At 44.5% G+C, this 15,381-nt stretch overlaps 1 protein-coding gene and 1 long non-coding RNA gene across 4 annotated transcripts in view; one reads left to right on the forward strand and one right to left on the reverse strand.

Moving 5' to 3' along the window:
* Positions 1 to 1,283: 1,283 nt before the first annotated feature.
* Positions 1,284 to 15,381, reverse strand: part of SOAT1 (sterol O-acyltransferase 1) — a 45,321-nt gene continuing 31,223 nt past the window's right edge. For all 3 annotated transcript variants that reach the window (XM_045026746.1, XM_045026744.1, XM_045026745.1), the window contains exons 9-16: positions 14,677 to 14,758; positions 13,818 to 13,863; positions 11,928 to 12,057; positions 11,264 to 11,361; positions 10,512 to 10,610; positions 9,291 to 9,426; positions 7,541 to 7,686; positions 1,284 to 5,334 (exon numbers count right to left, since the gene is read on the reverse strand). In XM_045026746.1, the coding sequence (XP_044882681.1) occupies positions 5,278 to 5,334; positions 7,541 to 7,686; positions 9,291 to 9,426; positions 10,512 to 10,610; positions 11,264 to 11,361; positions 11,928 to 12,057; positions 13,818 to 13,863; positions 14,677 to 14,758 (794 nt within the window). In that variant the 3' untranslated portion in view covers positions 1,284 to 5,277. The remainder of the gene's footprint in view (positions 5,335 to 7,540; positions 7,687 to 9,290; positions 9,427 to 10,511; positions 10,611 to 11,263; positions 11,362 to 11,927; positions 12,058 to 13,817; positions 13,864 to 14,676; positions 14,759 to 15,381) is intronic.
* On the forward strand, positions 5,113 to 8,407 carry LOC123375650. The gene is made up of 3 exons (XR_006581545.1): positions 5,113 to 5,250; positions 5,449 to 5,543; positions 7,550 to 8,407. It is a non-coding gene; the product is annotated as an uncharacterized LOC123375650 (long non-coding RNA).

Raw genomic sequence — 15,381 nt, forward strand, 5'->3', positions numbered from 1 at the left:
GACTGGAGCCGCCAGGATCCCCTTTCAATTGGGTGTTCCGTTCCAAAACCAGACACCTGGTCACCCTAGTGAGGGCTCCAGCTGGGGGTGTGGGCTCTGGGGTGGGGCCAGGGCCAAGGAGTTCAGAGTGCAGGAGGAGGCTCAGGGCTGGTGTCAGCAGAGGGTTCAGGGCAGGGGTGCAGGAGCAGGTGTGGGCTCTGGGAGGGAGTTTGGATGCGGGAGGCGGTTCTGACCTGGGGCAGGGGGGTTGGGGACGCAGGAGGTTCGGGGTGGGAGACAGGCTCCAAACAGTGTTTACCTGAGGTGGCTCCCGGAAGCAGTGCTATGGCCCTGTGGCCCCTAGGCATAGGGGTGGCTAGAGAGGCTCGGCGTGATGCCTTCGCCTGCAGGTGCTGCCTCTGCAGCTCCCATTGGCTGTGGTTCCCAGCTAATGGGAGTGTGGAGCCAGGACTCGGGGCAGGGGCAGTGCACAGAACCTCCCTGGCCATCCCTGCGCCTAGGGGCCGCAGGGACATAGCACTGCTTCTGGGAACCATGCAGAGCCAGGGCAGGCAGGGAGCCTGCCTTAACCCCACTGTGCTGCCAACTGGACTTTTAACAGAACAGTCAGCACTGCTGACCAGAGCCACCAGGTTCCCTTTTCAACCAGGTGTTCCAGTTGAAAACCAGTCGCCAGGCAACCCTAACTGAAGGGCTAAAGAGGCTGCACACTTGGCTGCCCAAATCAAGCAAGCAGCATTCGGCCCCTGGACAGTTTCACGGGGGAGGAAGGTGTATCAAATATAGGCAAGCAGGCAGCCCATTTATAGGCAACCCACAGGCCCCAGCATACAAGACTCCATCCTAGCTTGCTTTGCATTGCATGCAGAGACCAGTAGTTCCCAGGGGACACACCTTTGTAGTGAGATGAGGTTGCAGAACAGGCACAGCATTTGGGTTCTTGGCAAAGTGATCAAAGCAGCCCTCCTAGGGAAATTTTGGACCTCCTTGTCTGCTGGGATGAGAAACCTAACAAGGCTCCTAAAGAACAGAGATCATCATAGATGGCTGTTTGCTGAGCAGGCAGGGGTTGCCCCAGTGGCTGCCTGGTACTCAGAGCCTGGCTCCAGTGGGAATGTGATACAAGGGAGGAAAAAAGTCTCTCACCCCTGCTGCCTCAACATCCAGGAACATGCTCTTCACCCTCCCCTCAACTCCAGTAGGGTGGGGTACAGCTTGTACCTGTCCCCCACAGTAACACAGGCCCTAGGGGACACTGGAGAGAACAGACCCACACACACACCTTTCCTAGATAGCAAAATATATTTCAACTGCTGAAATACAGTAGATTATATAAACCGCGTTTCTGCATGACAGAACATTTTACAAGTTAATACATTGCAGACAGTAACAGAATCACATCTCCCACAACAGGCATCTCTTGGCAGCTATTCCAGCCTTAACACCACCAGAGGTTGTTCATACCACTCACAGGTAGAGTGCACTTTAGTTTCTTCTACTCAGTGGTATTTGTACACTTAATTCTTTCTGCCACCCACCCTTTCCGACTAAAGAGATTAGAATCTGTCTGCTCCAGGAAGGAGACTAGTAGTGTTGTCGACTACTCTTAACAGCAAAAACCCCAGTGCACTGGGTAGAGACTTGCAGGTATCCTGCTGACTAGATGCATAACCCTGAGACATCTGAAAATAATACATGCTCTCTCGGAGGGCACATTTAAACCATTCCCTCCCTCCAGCTCATTTACATTCAGAGATTCAAGCCAAATGATTCACTTTCCATTAATAGGTTAAATACTGCCTCTTCCCATCCCAGGCACCCTGCCTCAAATCACTGATTTCTTCACAGCAAGTAAAAACAATTAGGCTAATTTTGATAATCCTTATTGAACAGTGTACAGTTTTAAGAGATCAAAGGCAGGATTTCTTTCAGTTCTAAAGCCATCTTCACGCAGGAAGCTAGATAGCTTGGTGGGTTTTTTAAAAGCAGCAAAAAGGACACATTAGGTATGAAGATTCTGTATGAATCTACAGTTCTCTTACAAGGACAAATATACAATACCCTTGTGAACTATTACATATTTCATATATGCAAGAAACGGGTACAAAAAATCTTACCACATTAATACTGATTTCTGTGATGTTACTGAGCAGTAAGTTGAGTTGTATTGGCAGGAATTCCAAAATGGAAGCTTCCCATTTCATGGATGGTTAAGAGATAGTGGAAGTAAGCTTACAACTTTACAAAGAACACTTAATATGCGTATACCGTAAGAATTCAAATAGGTTGTTAGCTTTAAGTGGCCAAATCACTGACCAGACCACCACACTGCTAGCGCTGGGATTCTATGGCCTCACAAAAAAACAAAACAAAAAGCTCTTCAAATGAACCAGGTAGTATCTTCAATTCCCATTTAGCCCAGCAATGAGCAATAATTTTGCTAGAAAGTCTAAGGCCTCAAGTATTTCCCCAAGGCAATCATGAAAACTGAATTTCAAGCTGATATCAAATCTCACAAAATAAGTCAACAAATAGCAAAAATTGTCAGTAGTGTAGTAGTTAATGCTCTCTAAAGGCATGGTTTCAGATGACTTGAACTATAAGTTAAGAACTGAATGTGTCAAGAAAAAAAGGCCAGTTACAGCAATTATATAGCCTGTATAATGACTGGCTTCTGCTTGCAATATTTTAATCCTTTGGCTCCAAGCATTGAGGTTATTGACATAGTAATGCTCAAGATTCTACATTATAGGTAAACTGGCACCAGAGAGTTATACTTAGAGTCCTACTAGTAGGCAGAGAAGACTCAAAATACAATTCTTCCTTCTTTTGAAAACACTGAGACACAGTAGCAGGAATCAGACAGAGGCTTCAAGAAACCCAAACCTCTAATCCATCATACCCCAGGGGAGTGCAAGGATTTCCATACATAAACAGTACATTGCTTTTTAAGAACTATGATTAAAGCGTACTGACTTCAATTCATCTTAGATGGAAGAGAAGTGCTACTATCTGACCACAAAGCTATTTTTAAAAAGGACACTATCAGGTTAAAAATAAATCTCTTAAAATTATTTTACTAGCACCACATTTTTTTAAAAAAATTTACTTTCCATTATAATTGTTCAAGCTCAACTAGTGGAAGTAAAACACCAACAGGCAGGGTAAAGTTTCTAATGATTTTCACCTCCAGGCTCTTCTATACTAGCACAAATGTCCTATGTTTGGGGGCACACATTTGTTAAACTCTTTCTACTAAAATAAAAAAAATCATGAAAACAATTAAGAGTTTTTATATTTACTACAAGCTTTCATTAAATTAAAAAAACCCACCCTATACATTCAAATCCTGAATTTGTCACATATTTGACCTGGTTGTGTCCTTTTAATAAAAGCAGGAGACCTATTAGAAACTGAAAACTAAGAAAAAAATACTTAAAATCAAAATAGTTGGCTCTGATGAAGTTATGTTTCAACTCAGGTTAGAAAACAGCTTTCCCAACACACTCCAATAGAGTCCTATTGTCAGCACTGGTAGCTATGCCTGTGGCTTGGAGGTCAACAGGATCAACTCGCCACTCAGAAAAATGCCATTAAAGAACATTTGAGTAACTGTGAAATTACAGTACTTAATGAAAGCCAAGTTGTTCTCTACCACTCAGCTCCTTCCTGCAATGAAAGTTGTAATTACTGTAGGATACAATTCAATTGTGTCCCTGATGTGGATCACTTAAATGAATAAATGCCATTCAGATAAACAGGAGTTATATGGTTAGTTTCTGAACTAATTTGTAACCTAGAGTGCAGAACTGACATCTCCATATAGAAAGTGAAATAGACAGTAACTGGAAGGGAACTTCAATTAGATACAATCATGTGCAACTGCTGTGGTAAAGGAAATATTCCCAGTTTGAATATCCATTTATCAATCAGAATTTCTCCTTGTAGCAGTGTAGTGGTCCCCTCTCCCTCCCAAAGCAGGGCATGAACTTTTCCTGACTCCATATATTTTTGATGCAACATTCCAAGGGAGATGTGGCTTTCCATTGTAAAAGTAGTGATTTAGAGTGATGAGGGGTGTGGGGGGGGAAGGCTTTGATTCATCCCCTTATTTCCAACTCCTTTTGTGTCAGAAAGCCATTATGGAGCATCTTGTCAACATGTGCCAAGATTAATGGGCATTGTATACAGTGGAGCCATTTGAATGACAATACAAAATCACTGAAATCAATGGGATTTTTTCAAACTGCTTCATAATACTCAATGCATACTAACATATGCAGAATAGTAAGTGCACATGCACAGTAACAACTTTTCACTTTAATGTGACAGTTTTGTATCCTCCTAAGATACCTGATTAGTCTAGGGGCTACAGGGAGGGAAGTTGTCAGAAAAAGCAAACTCCTACTGCTCATAGTCACACGAGCTTCAGAGCACAATAGAAAAAGCCAAGGGGCATAAGAGCTGTAGTTGGAATTCTGAGAGCCAAAGAGGTCACGCTCTTGTGATTTAGAGGCCAATCTTAAGCTTTTTTAGTGTAATTAAGGTTTTTGTTTTTTTAAGAATGTATGCCCTACTTTTGAGTATAGCAAATATCTTCATATAGCCAGTAGCAACTGATCGTTCATTGCAACCACAGAAAGAAAAAAAGTCCTCAGCATTAAAAATTAACTTTCCCCAGCCCATTTGCAATCCCTATGTACTGTCTGTGGAAAGTAATTCCGGACAGAGGACACAGAAAGCCATCCACCAATACTTGGGCTATGATGCAAAGACATGTTGCTCTGTCACATAATACTACCATAGCAACAAGGAGGGTTCCAAAGAGCATACAAATTCTGTAGACGTCTCCAGTTACTGAAGGAGGAAACAACTCTGAAGGAATGTCTAAGAAACAGATGGACAGAGGCTACCGCTGAGCTCTACTTAGTCTGACCAGACGATCTATTGTCTGGGTGAAGAGTAGCAAAATATGAAGCACCGCTGGAATGAGCAAAATTCCAATGGATATAACCTTCATCTCAGTGTTTCATGACTGACATGGGAATGACTGAGTAGAGCGGTGTGCAATGAGAGCTACCTGGACGCCTGCTGCAGTCCACTTCAACTGGGCTGCCTCAATAAAGTTACAAAAACAGTTTATCTCCAATAATCAGGAAGCACAACTTCCCTTAAAAAAAAGATTTGAAGTGAATTATGTCATTGTTCCCTGTCCTTGGAGGAGCACAGGCTGATCTTCAGATACGGGAGGTAAGATGAAAGCTGGGTTTAATGGTTTTAAATCTGAATATGACAATCCCAGGAACGTGGTTTCACGTAGTCCAGGAACGTGGGCTAGAAGACACAACAGAAGAGAGGCAGCATGTTAATCATGGACATGTAGTGGTGGACATTATTGTACTATCTATTGAAGTCAAGTAACCTTTTCTGTTCACACTCCCCTTACAGGAAAAGCCAGCAACACCACATATTCTCACATCTGATAGTCATGGAGGCCATGACTGATTCTGACAGCAGGGTGTAGACAGACAACATTTTTTCAGGTAAACATGAGTGTCTAGTCTATGGCCATTACAAAAATCTATTCATCTGTCTTCAGCGAAGACAGATTTACAACAGCAGCTGATCATTTCATGCCAGGAGTCAGTTCTGGGTGATAGCTAGCACTACAGGAAATGAATACAAAAACTGCAGAGATGACATATTTGTAATGGGGGGGAGGGAGAGGACGACCAGTATTCCCTCTAATTTTTTAGATCCATGTACGGAATGAATTTTGTTATGTGCACCAATATGGAGGTGATGTGTGACACGTCACCTTCATATTGGTGCACCTAAAATTCATGTGGTGGGGGTAGGGCCGAGGGGTTTGGAGAGTGGGAAGGGGCTCAGGGCTGGGGCAGAGGGTTGGGGGGGGCATGAGGGCTCTGGCTGGGGATGCGGGCTTGAGGTGGGGCTGGGGATGAGGGGTTTGGGGTGCGGTAGGGGGCTCAGGCCTGGGGCAGAGGGTGAGGTTTTCAGCTAGGGGTGAAGGCTCTGGGGTGGGGCCAGGGATGAGGGGTTCAGGAGGGGGGCTCAGGGCTGAGGCAGAGGGTTGGGGTGCAGGCTCTGGGGTTGGGCCAGGGATGATGGGTTTGGGGGTTCAGGCTGCCCCGGGGCTGCGGTGGGGGGGGAGGGGGAAGAGAAAGAGAGAGAGAGAGAGAACTCCCTCCAGCCCTCTCTCACTGTAGCAGCTCGGGGCAGGGGGAGAGGTGCCTCTCCCAGCTGTGGCAATTCCGGCAGTCCTGGGCCGGGCCGAGGGAGGGGCGCCTCTCCCCCAGTCCCAGCAAGTCCAGGACAGGTCCATGTTGTGGCCAGGGGAGGGGCGCCTCTCTCCCAGCCACGGCAAGTCCAGGACAGGTCCGTGCTGGGGCCAGCAGGGAGGGGCACCTTTCCCCCGGCAGGTCTGCACTAGGGCCAGCAAGGAGGGGCGCCTCTTTCCCAGCCGCAGCAGGTCCGTGCTGGGGGAGAGGAATCTCTCCCCGCTGCAGCCCTGAGCCCCTGCACAGGGCTTAATAGGCACCTGCGCAGCTTAGAGGGAACTTAGGACCAGACCTTGAATTCTGAGCCCACTTAGAATGGGCTTCAGGTAAAACCTTGCTGAATAGGTTTGAATGCCTTGTCAAGGTGCTGTGCAAGACAGGTTGAGCTATCAAGGCTACTCAAACACTGAAGGGTTGGTGTTTAGGAGCAAAGTTGTCCATGTTTGATTTTATAACCATGTTTCTATTTTCCCTATTTTACAATTGCCACTGCTGAAGGCAAGGGGAAATTCCCTACAGACCCAATCAATGCAAAAACCACAACAACCCACAAGACAAAAAAAACCCATCCCAAAACACAAAACAAAAAAAACCAAAATCCCACAACTTTCTCTCCTCATCCTGGAGGCTGAGCATGCTGCCTCCCCTGCACTGTAATACTAGTACATATTGCCTGAATGGATTAAAGTGCTCCGAGTTTAAAGGACATAAGCCCACCACTTGAAAACTGACAGACAGGGTGAAATAAAAGGTACTGTTTAAACTTCTTTAAAGAAGTGACCCTACAAAGTAAAACTGAAAATGTGTGTGTGGAGGTGGGGGAGATGGTGAACAATGGGCAGTAAAATACTACTAGATCCTTGAGTTTTTGTCAGCTAGAGACCTTCTCTAATTTCTGTTAGTAGAGTCATCCCTTCTCCAAACTGATCTCAGAGGTCAGTAATCATGTAAGAGTTATGTCTCAAGTTTTGTACTATTCTGGAGTTTGTTATTAGGCTCATATCATAAGTTTAAAAACAGTAAAAGTGAAATAGAAACCAACTTCTTTACATCATCACCCCCCATTTTCCAGATTATGCCATATCAGTCCACAGCTCTCCTCTACTATATTAGAATTTCTCACCCTTTTCCCCATAAGGCCGACTCTCACTAATCTTTTGTCCTTTACACAAACCAGGCTTGTCCCTTCTCATTGTCTGTACACTTAGTTATTTCAGAATCAAAGGTTAATCACTCACATTTTTCAGGGGGCAATACTGATGTGCATACCACTCCTGACTGTAAAGGCAAATTATGACACCCTGGCCCAGGAAGAGAGAGGTCCACATGATCACATTCCAAATGGGCCCTTTCCGACGGTCATTAAGAATGAAGTTGAAAACCACTGGAAGAGGAAATAGAAAGTCATCAAGATGCGCTATTCAGGACATCTGCAAGCTCAGGTTTTAACCCACATTAAGAGCCAATAAGTCTCTTGAATTCTCCTTTCAGTTCCACTAAATTAGTCTGATCATTGGTCTGCTTTCCATCTCCACCTTACTGATGACACATTATGGGAAAAGTCCATACAGCACAGGAAAGCATGCTCATTATCTTCTTCCACAAGTGATATGTATCACATTGGCAGGTTTATTCTCTATAAGACTACCAGGTCCATCTGGCAGCCTCAGTTTAGAACGGGAGTGGTAGTGTGCTACAGCAGAGGAGTGAAGAACACTGGCAGAGCATGGGGTGGGAGGAAGCTGTGAACATCTGCACTGTGCCTAACAATTACCACCCACAAAGTAAACACGTTTGCACTCTTGCTCCCCCAAAAAGAGGCAGGGAAAAGGGAAGATGCCATCCTCCAACTCAATGCTGGAAGGCTACACCTATACACATCAGTCACTGTAGCAAGATTAAAAACTGAGCAACTACTCCCTCAGGCTATGGCTTTAAAAATAAAAATATTGGCTACTAGGCCGAAGCGTGGTAACTCATCCTTAAGGGGCTAGCCAAAGGGAAAAGTTATGTTATAAATTCACTGCCCAGTTTTATATACATTAACTTGGTATGTTTTATATGCATGGGAATATGTATATGGCTAGTTGTATAGCAACAGGAGCGCCGGCAGCCTTTTTGGCGCTCTAGGTCAGGGGTCCCCAACCTTTTTAGGTCCAGGGACCGGTTTCGTTTGCCGGACCCTCCGCAGGCGTGCCTGCGGGAGGTCCAGCTGAGCCGCGGGACGAGCGCTCCCTCCGCAGTCGTGCCTGCGGGAGGTCCGCTGCTCCCGGGACTCAGCTGGAGCTTCCGCAGGCACGCCTGCGGGAGGTCCACCGGCTCCAGTGGAGCTTCCGCCGGCGTGCCTGCGGAAGCTCCAGCTGAGCCCCGGGAGCAGCGGACCTCCCGCAGGCACGACTGCGGAGGGAGCGCTTGTCCCGCGGCTCAGCTGGACCTCCCGCAGGCATGCCTGCGGAAGCTCCACTGGGTCGGTTCGCGGCCCGGTTTCTAAGAGGCCGCGGACCGGTACCGGGTCGCGGACCGGGGGTTGGGGACCCCTGCTCTAGGTGGCAGAAGGTCCCACCCCCAAAATGGCGCCCCTGACAGAGGCGGCGGAAGGTCCCGCCCCCAAAATACTGCCGACAACCATGGTGGCCGGATGTTCGGCCGCTGTGGTCGCCGCCCCCCAAATGTCAGTGCCCTAGGCGACTGCCTAGGTCGCCTAATGGGTTGTGCCGGCCCTGTATAGCAATACAATTTCCCTCGCCCTTATATTCCTTGCATCCTTAGACCCCAATCCTGAAAACACATAAGTAATTCTTTAATGTGACTCCTTGGACTCATGTGTTTGCAGAATTTGGTTCTCCAGCTGGAACTCTTCTACAGGAAACATTTCTGCAAGTGTTTGAAGAGCAACTAGCCCAACAGACCCTGATCACTATTTTAGTCTCTGGGCTTTACCCCAGCTGTATATTTTATTTTTTACCAAATGCTTTCCTGGTGACTTACTTCCAAAGCACATGAAGAGGCAGAAGAGGACTGGATAAAAATAACCAAAGCAGACTCCCAGGACATACTCGTGTACGGCAGCTGAGACAGCAAAGACGGACAGCATAGCAGCAGCTCTGAACTTCTTACCAAAGAACTGGGGATGGGAAGAGGGGCGGGGGGAAGATATCAAATACAGACCTGTTCTGTTATACTTTATTCTATTTTATACTAGAGGTTAATACATTTAAAGTAATTTTAATGGGCTAGTTAGGGTCTGCCCCAGCTATGCATGAGGAGCTTTAAAATGCCATATACATTACAGATTCCTTAGATTAAGGAAAGGGTCTATTCTTTGGGGGATTTCTACTCTGCTTCTCACTTCCTGAGAATGCACATGAAATATAAAAAACACACCAACGCTCATCTATTCAAACAACATATTACCATGCCAGAATATAACAGTTCTGTGAACCAACATATTAGGTTCAGTTGTTACCTTTCATTAAAGCATTAGAGTAGGCCCCAGTCAGGCACTTTATGCATGTGAGTAGATCAGTGAACTCAATGGTTCTCCTAACATGCATAAGTGGCTGCCCATACCAGGACACTGAATTTGGTCATTCACATCCCTGAATGCACTATGAAGCAGCGTTTCACAATCAAGTTACTAGTTTGTCTATAGTTACATTTTTAACCTAAGTCTCCCCTCCCATCCTGCAGGAAAGGCTTTGTGATCTCCCCCTCAAAGGTCAGCAGATCGCCAGTTTGTCAGTCACTGACTCTTTTTGTTAGTCATTAGGTCAATCAAAAAGCAAGGCCTTTTTGCACCTCTATGGGATAAGACACTGGCTTCTGTAAAATTGGCATAGAAATAGGGAGTAGCTTTTACTCAACATTCATTTATTCAAAACAATTTACAAAGTTCTAATATAGATTCCATTCCTACACCACTACATTAATTCCCACTTCCCCACATTTTCTTCCTTTGTCATCCTCTTCAGTGATTTCTGCATAATTGCAGAAATAACCTTGCTGGATGAAAGCCATTCCAGAGCGCTTCTCCACATCAGTCCTGTTCCAAAGCCAATGAGGACTCTAGCAACGCAAACTACTAATTTTCTCATGAGGAATGGTGTTAGCTCCCCTCTTACACCCACCCCCTTACTTTTTTAGAAAAAGATGCCATAGTGTTTCAAAGAGAGAGGTAAAGAATGAGGACCAAGTCTGCTTGCTGCTCACCCACAGAAAGTCCCTGTAAGCGTAGTAATACAGCCAGTCATGTACCACCACATTCCATGTTCGGTAATAGTTTGCATATGATGTGGAGTTCCACCAATCCTGAAACACAGAGTTAAAGGGGAGAAGAGGGCACATAGTTGGCGTTAGTGACAGGTCTTCCATTAACTCTTTTTTGAAAACTAAGTTTGAAAATGTTTGAGGAGACTAGTTGTTCTAGTCACACAATCTATTATCCTAGTTAAATTAACAAGTTGTATTGCACGATTTCACAGGTTATGGCATTTGTAGCATCTTTATCTTTCAGGGGTATGACAGTTACTCCAATAGCTGAGTTCTATGGAACTGCAGTGGTCAAACAGAATGAAAAATTTAAGTTATGGTCATGCTAATGAAAAGATTTGACAGTTCTGGTGGCTGAAGTCCTGTTCACTCACAGAGAGGTAATACAGGCATTGGCAGGCCAAGTTTCCTCCACAATACCCCACTGAGATGCCTCAATCCTGATCTAGAGGGACTTTGGAGAAGGAACTTCCCCTACAATGAACACCAGTAGCATTTCTGCTGCTAGGATGCCTCATGCAGCAGAGCTTTTTGAAGTTCTTTTCCTCTCCTGACCCTATTTCATTTGGAGAAAAAGAATCTAGGAACTTCATAAAACTAAGATCATTTCATTTGGGGTTGATTAACAAAGATGGCATCTGTAGAGAACAGCAGCAACATCTACAGACATTGCAGAAGAAAGACCTTGTTACCTTGTAGAACATTCTGTCTGCAAAGCGCAGCATCTCAGCAAATGCATTAAGCCAGCAGTGAAGGAATGCAAAGAAGACCAAGAAGAGAATCAGAACACCTGGAGATACAGAACCAAAAAAAAAAAAAAAACCAGACTCATTTCACAACATCTGTTGGTTTACTCATCTGTGACCAGGGATACATAAACAGAGCCAGCAAACTGTGTCTACTGCAAACAGGTTTAACAGGAGGAACCAGATTTTGTATTACTCAATCTATAACTATCATTTTTAAAGGGTACCTCACCACACGGGATGCACAAAGGCTGCTCTATGGTGCAGACTGTTGACAAAGGAGCCAGAATTAAAATCTGAAGTTCTGTTTGACTCTCTCGTGCCCTCAAGCTATAATATCTCATTGCTGAACTTTCATGGAGAAAGTCTTATTTAACAACAGAACAGCAAGTTATCTTCTTAGTTATCACACGATAGGTGCACGGCAGGGCAGCCATATCTGCTATAGCGACCAATTCTCCGTGCCGCCCCCCCCCAATGAAAAACCACCCATCTCACACAAATCCTGTGAGCAGGAGTTTGGCACTTTCTGTGAACCCTCCTTTTACAAGTCTAGCCTGGGTGAGAAATGGAGGAAGGTTGTAATGTTGCACAGCCACCTAAGTCTCACCTGGCAGGATGGAATTGAAAATGCAGAGGACCAGCCCTCGCAGATTGAAGGGTTCCTGACTTATGTTCCGAAATGGAGGGATGCAGAGTCGCACAAAGATGTAGTAGGCATAAAAAAGCGAACCAATCACCTGCAGCACAAGAGCAGTCACACTCCATAAGAAAAATTAACGCACAAGTAACATCTGTAACATCGCAACTCTCTACAGAAGAGAGAAACAATGGCACCATCCCAAACTTCCCACCACTCACAGTCTTCTTGGATTAGAGACAATATTCATGAAACTCCCACAATATTCCAATTTTTTGTTTTCAATTAATGTTGGAGCATTGTTCCCAGATAGCTGGTGTGGTAATGTCAGTGTATTGTCACTGTTCTGCCAGAGTAGCTCTATAAATTTCTCCAAGTCCACCTACTGATGTGGCGGCTGTGAGCAGTTCTAATATAGTGCTAGAAGAAGCAGCTCAGTAGTTTTATGTTGATGCCCAAAATACAAGTGAGAAATCTCAGTTTGGATCTAACCAAGACATTGAGACAGAGCTGAGCACACATTGTATATTATGATCTTTACTTCATATATATTATAATCTTCACTTCTCTTCCACCTGAGAAGATTTACAACTGGCTGGGCCATTCAAGAACCTGGTTTTGGTTCATCAGGCAACTCTCTATTCAAAGTTTTAAGACAGGGAAGTTCTGTCAATACAGCAATTTGACTGGATGAACACCCTGACTCACTTTATAATTAGCTTTTCAGCTCACCTAATCCCCATTATAAATGCACATATGGTACCGCAACTAGAGTACATGTTTTTTCACCCCTTTCCTTCCACATCAAGAACAGCCTATCAAGAGGGAGCTGGGCCCCCTTGTTAGTGCCATTTAGATGCAAAGAAGGATTCCTTGTGAAGTGGCAGAACTCCAGGTCACACCACACTGAGGGTCCAATAAAACTTCACCTGGAAGTTTCTTTGGATTACAGCAAGAAACAATGAACGACTGTGCTCATTGAAGCACATGGGGCAAAGGAAGCAGTTTCTTGTCACTGACCCCGCAACATACACACACTGCCTTCCCAAGCTCACAAAAATCTTGATCAGTGCTAGGTTTAGAGAAAAAGTGAGGTGAGAATACAGACGTGTAAGTGTCCTCTGCACCAATCTCAGTTGAACTAATTAACTAAAAGTTATTTACTTTGACAAGGTATGGCCATTAAAATAATAAAACAAGTTTAATGTTCAGATAAGCATCCAAAAGCTTGGCTTGAACTATCAAAACCTCAAGTTTTCAAAGGAATGCTGGAGATCTCAAGAAATATACTGGCACTTGTGTTTCTGTCTGGAGCCCTTGAAGTGGTAAACCACCTTTTCCAAAAAGGGTGTGGTTCAAAACCAAGGCAAAGGCTCAGATCAGTTCTTTGTTGTGCAAGGTAATTAGCCCTTCTCCAGTATGCACAGTACATTGGTAAAATGCATATTGGTGTTTCTATTGCCCTCTGTATCAATATAAAAGCCAACGGTCATGAATCAAAGCTAAGGAAAAATCAATCCCTAACCGAAATTATGACAGAATTTCATCAGAGGGTGGATAAAATATTGAGTCAACTCACTGAAGGAAGCAACTAGTAGAAATATTTTTTCTTAAAAAGGAATTAGACGAGTATCGACAAAATATTTCAGGGTAAAAATATTAATATAATAGCAGGGATCAGAGAGAGTTTTCTTTTCTTTCATCACTAGAAGGGCTTCTGTATTGTTCCGGTGAAACTCATTGCTGAATAATTCACATAAGCTGAGGCATCAAGCAGGAAGTGCCCAACAATTCCATCTGATAGAGTCTGAGAATTCTCTGGACATATATTAAGATGATCAAAAATTAAACTAGACTCACCTGTGCAAACTTGGTAGCTACATAACCCCATCTTATCATGGGATTCCTACAAAGAGAAAGAGCACAATGTTACATCTAACAAACTCTTCCTTTGGGGCAGCAAGGATCTCATCCAATACAACTGTATTCTGTAACCATTCAATCCCTTGAGCACAGAACTAAATTAAAGTTTAAATTAGAGGTTTAGTCTGTGGAATATTGAAGGTCTGTAGAACAGGCCCATACTATGAAAGTTTGAGAACTCCAGGGCTAAGTGTATTTAAAAGGTACCTGTAGTTCCTCCTCAAATCCAAGAGATGGAGCTGCTTAACAACTCCATGTTATGGCAGATACTCAAATTTGACTAAAATCTAAGGGACTAGTCTTCGCAGTTCCCTTTCTTTCTAAAGACATTCAGCATCTGGTTGTTTCATTCCTAGATCTAACCCTAGATGTTTTTTCAGAAAAGCTCCTAAAATACACCTCTACCTTGATATAACGCTGTCCTCGGGAGCCAAAAAAATCTTACCGCGTTATAGGTGAAATCGTGTTATATCGAACTTGCTTTGATCCACTGGAGTGCGCAGCCCCGCCCCCCCAGAGCACTGCTTTACCGTGTTATATCCGAATTTGTGTTCTATCGGGTTGCATTATATCGGGGTAGAGGTGTACTCAGAGACTGATTAGCAGAGGCCGGGTCCGACTCAAGTCATTGGTGTACTGTTTCCAGCCCTGCCAGTAGTTTGGCATATGACCTGCAGAAACTCACCTTATCTCTCAGTGCCTCAGTAAAGTGGGGGTAGTTCCCACTTCAGAGTTATTAAACATTAGCTCAGACTTTTAGAATACTACATAAAAATATCAGTGTTGTTGACATTACCTCGGATAGTTGTCCCTGTAGATGAGGGTGGGAGCGAAGAGGAAGTACAGATACTGGCTAACTTGGGGAACTGGGATGGTGCCTGAAAGAGCAAAAGAGTATTTGGCAGTGAAGCATTCAGCACACTGAAGGCATGGTGCTTCCCTCACTAGCCTTCTGCATACTTAACCCAGGCCTCCTAACTAGCCATCACCCTGAAGACTTAGTCAAGGAGGCAGAATTCTTAGACTGCCAGAAAAAGAACAGAGGGAAAACAGATTAGTAATTAGCAGGAATTCTGCTTGGGACATGTAGTTCAGAGAAACCAGCACAGCCACTCAGTGCACAATGTTGTTAAATTGTCAGTCATTACACACAGTCCCATTTTTAAAAGGAGTTACTGCCGGTGTGTCATGATTACTGGTATCATGTGTACCCCAGGGCCAGAATGTTGGCACCACACCAGCATCTGGGCTCTTATTCCATGCTAACTTTACTGTGCAGTTCTAGATGGGCTACTGCCCTCTTAGAGGTGCTGTTCTTTGGATTGAAGCCTTACACCGAAGTCCCCTCTGCCATTTCTTGTGGATGTCCTAGTGGTAGCAAGATCCCCCGGCACTAAAAGCACATAGAAAAACCCTTGATGTCTTGACCAACTTACTGTCTCTCTAAAACCAGTTCTAATTCTACTTCTTTGTAATAACTCAGTCACCCTGGGTGAAATTC

This window comes from Mauremys mutica, chromosome 8 (assembly GCF_020497125.1).
Source record: "Mauremys mutica isolate MM-2020 ecotype Southern chromosome 8, ASM2049712v1, whole genome shotgun sequence".
In the NCBI taxonomy this organism is placed as follows: domain Eukaryota; kingdom Metazoa; phylum Chordata; order Testudines; family Geoemydidae; genus Mauremys; species Mauremys mutica.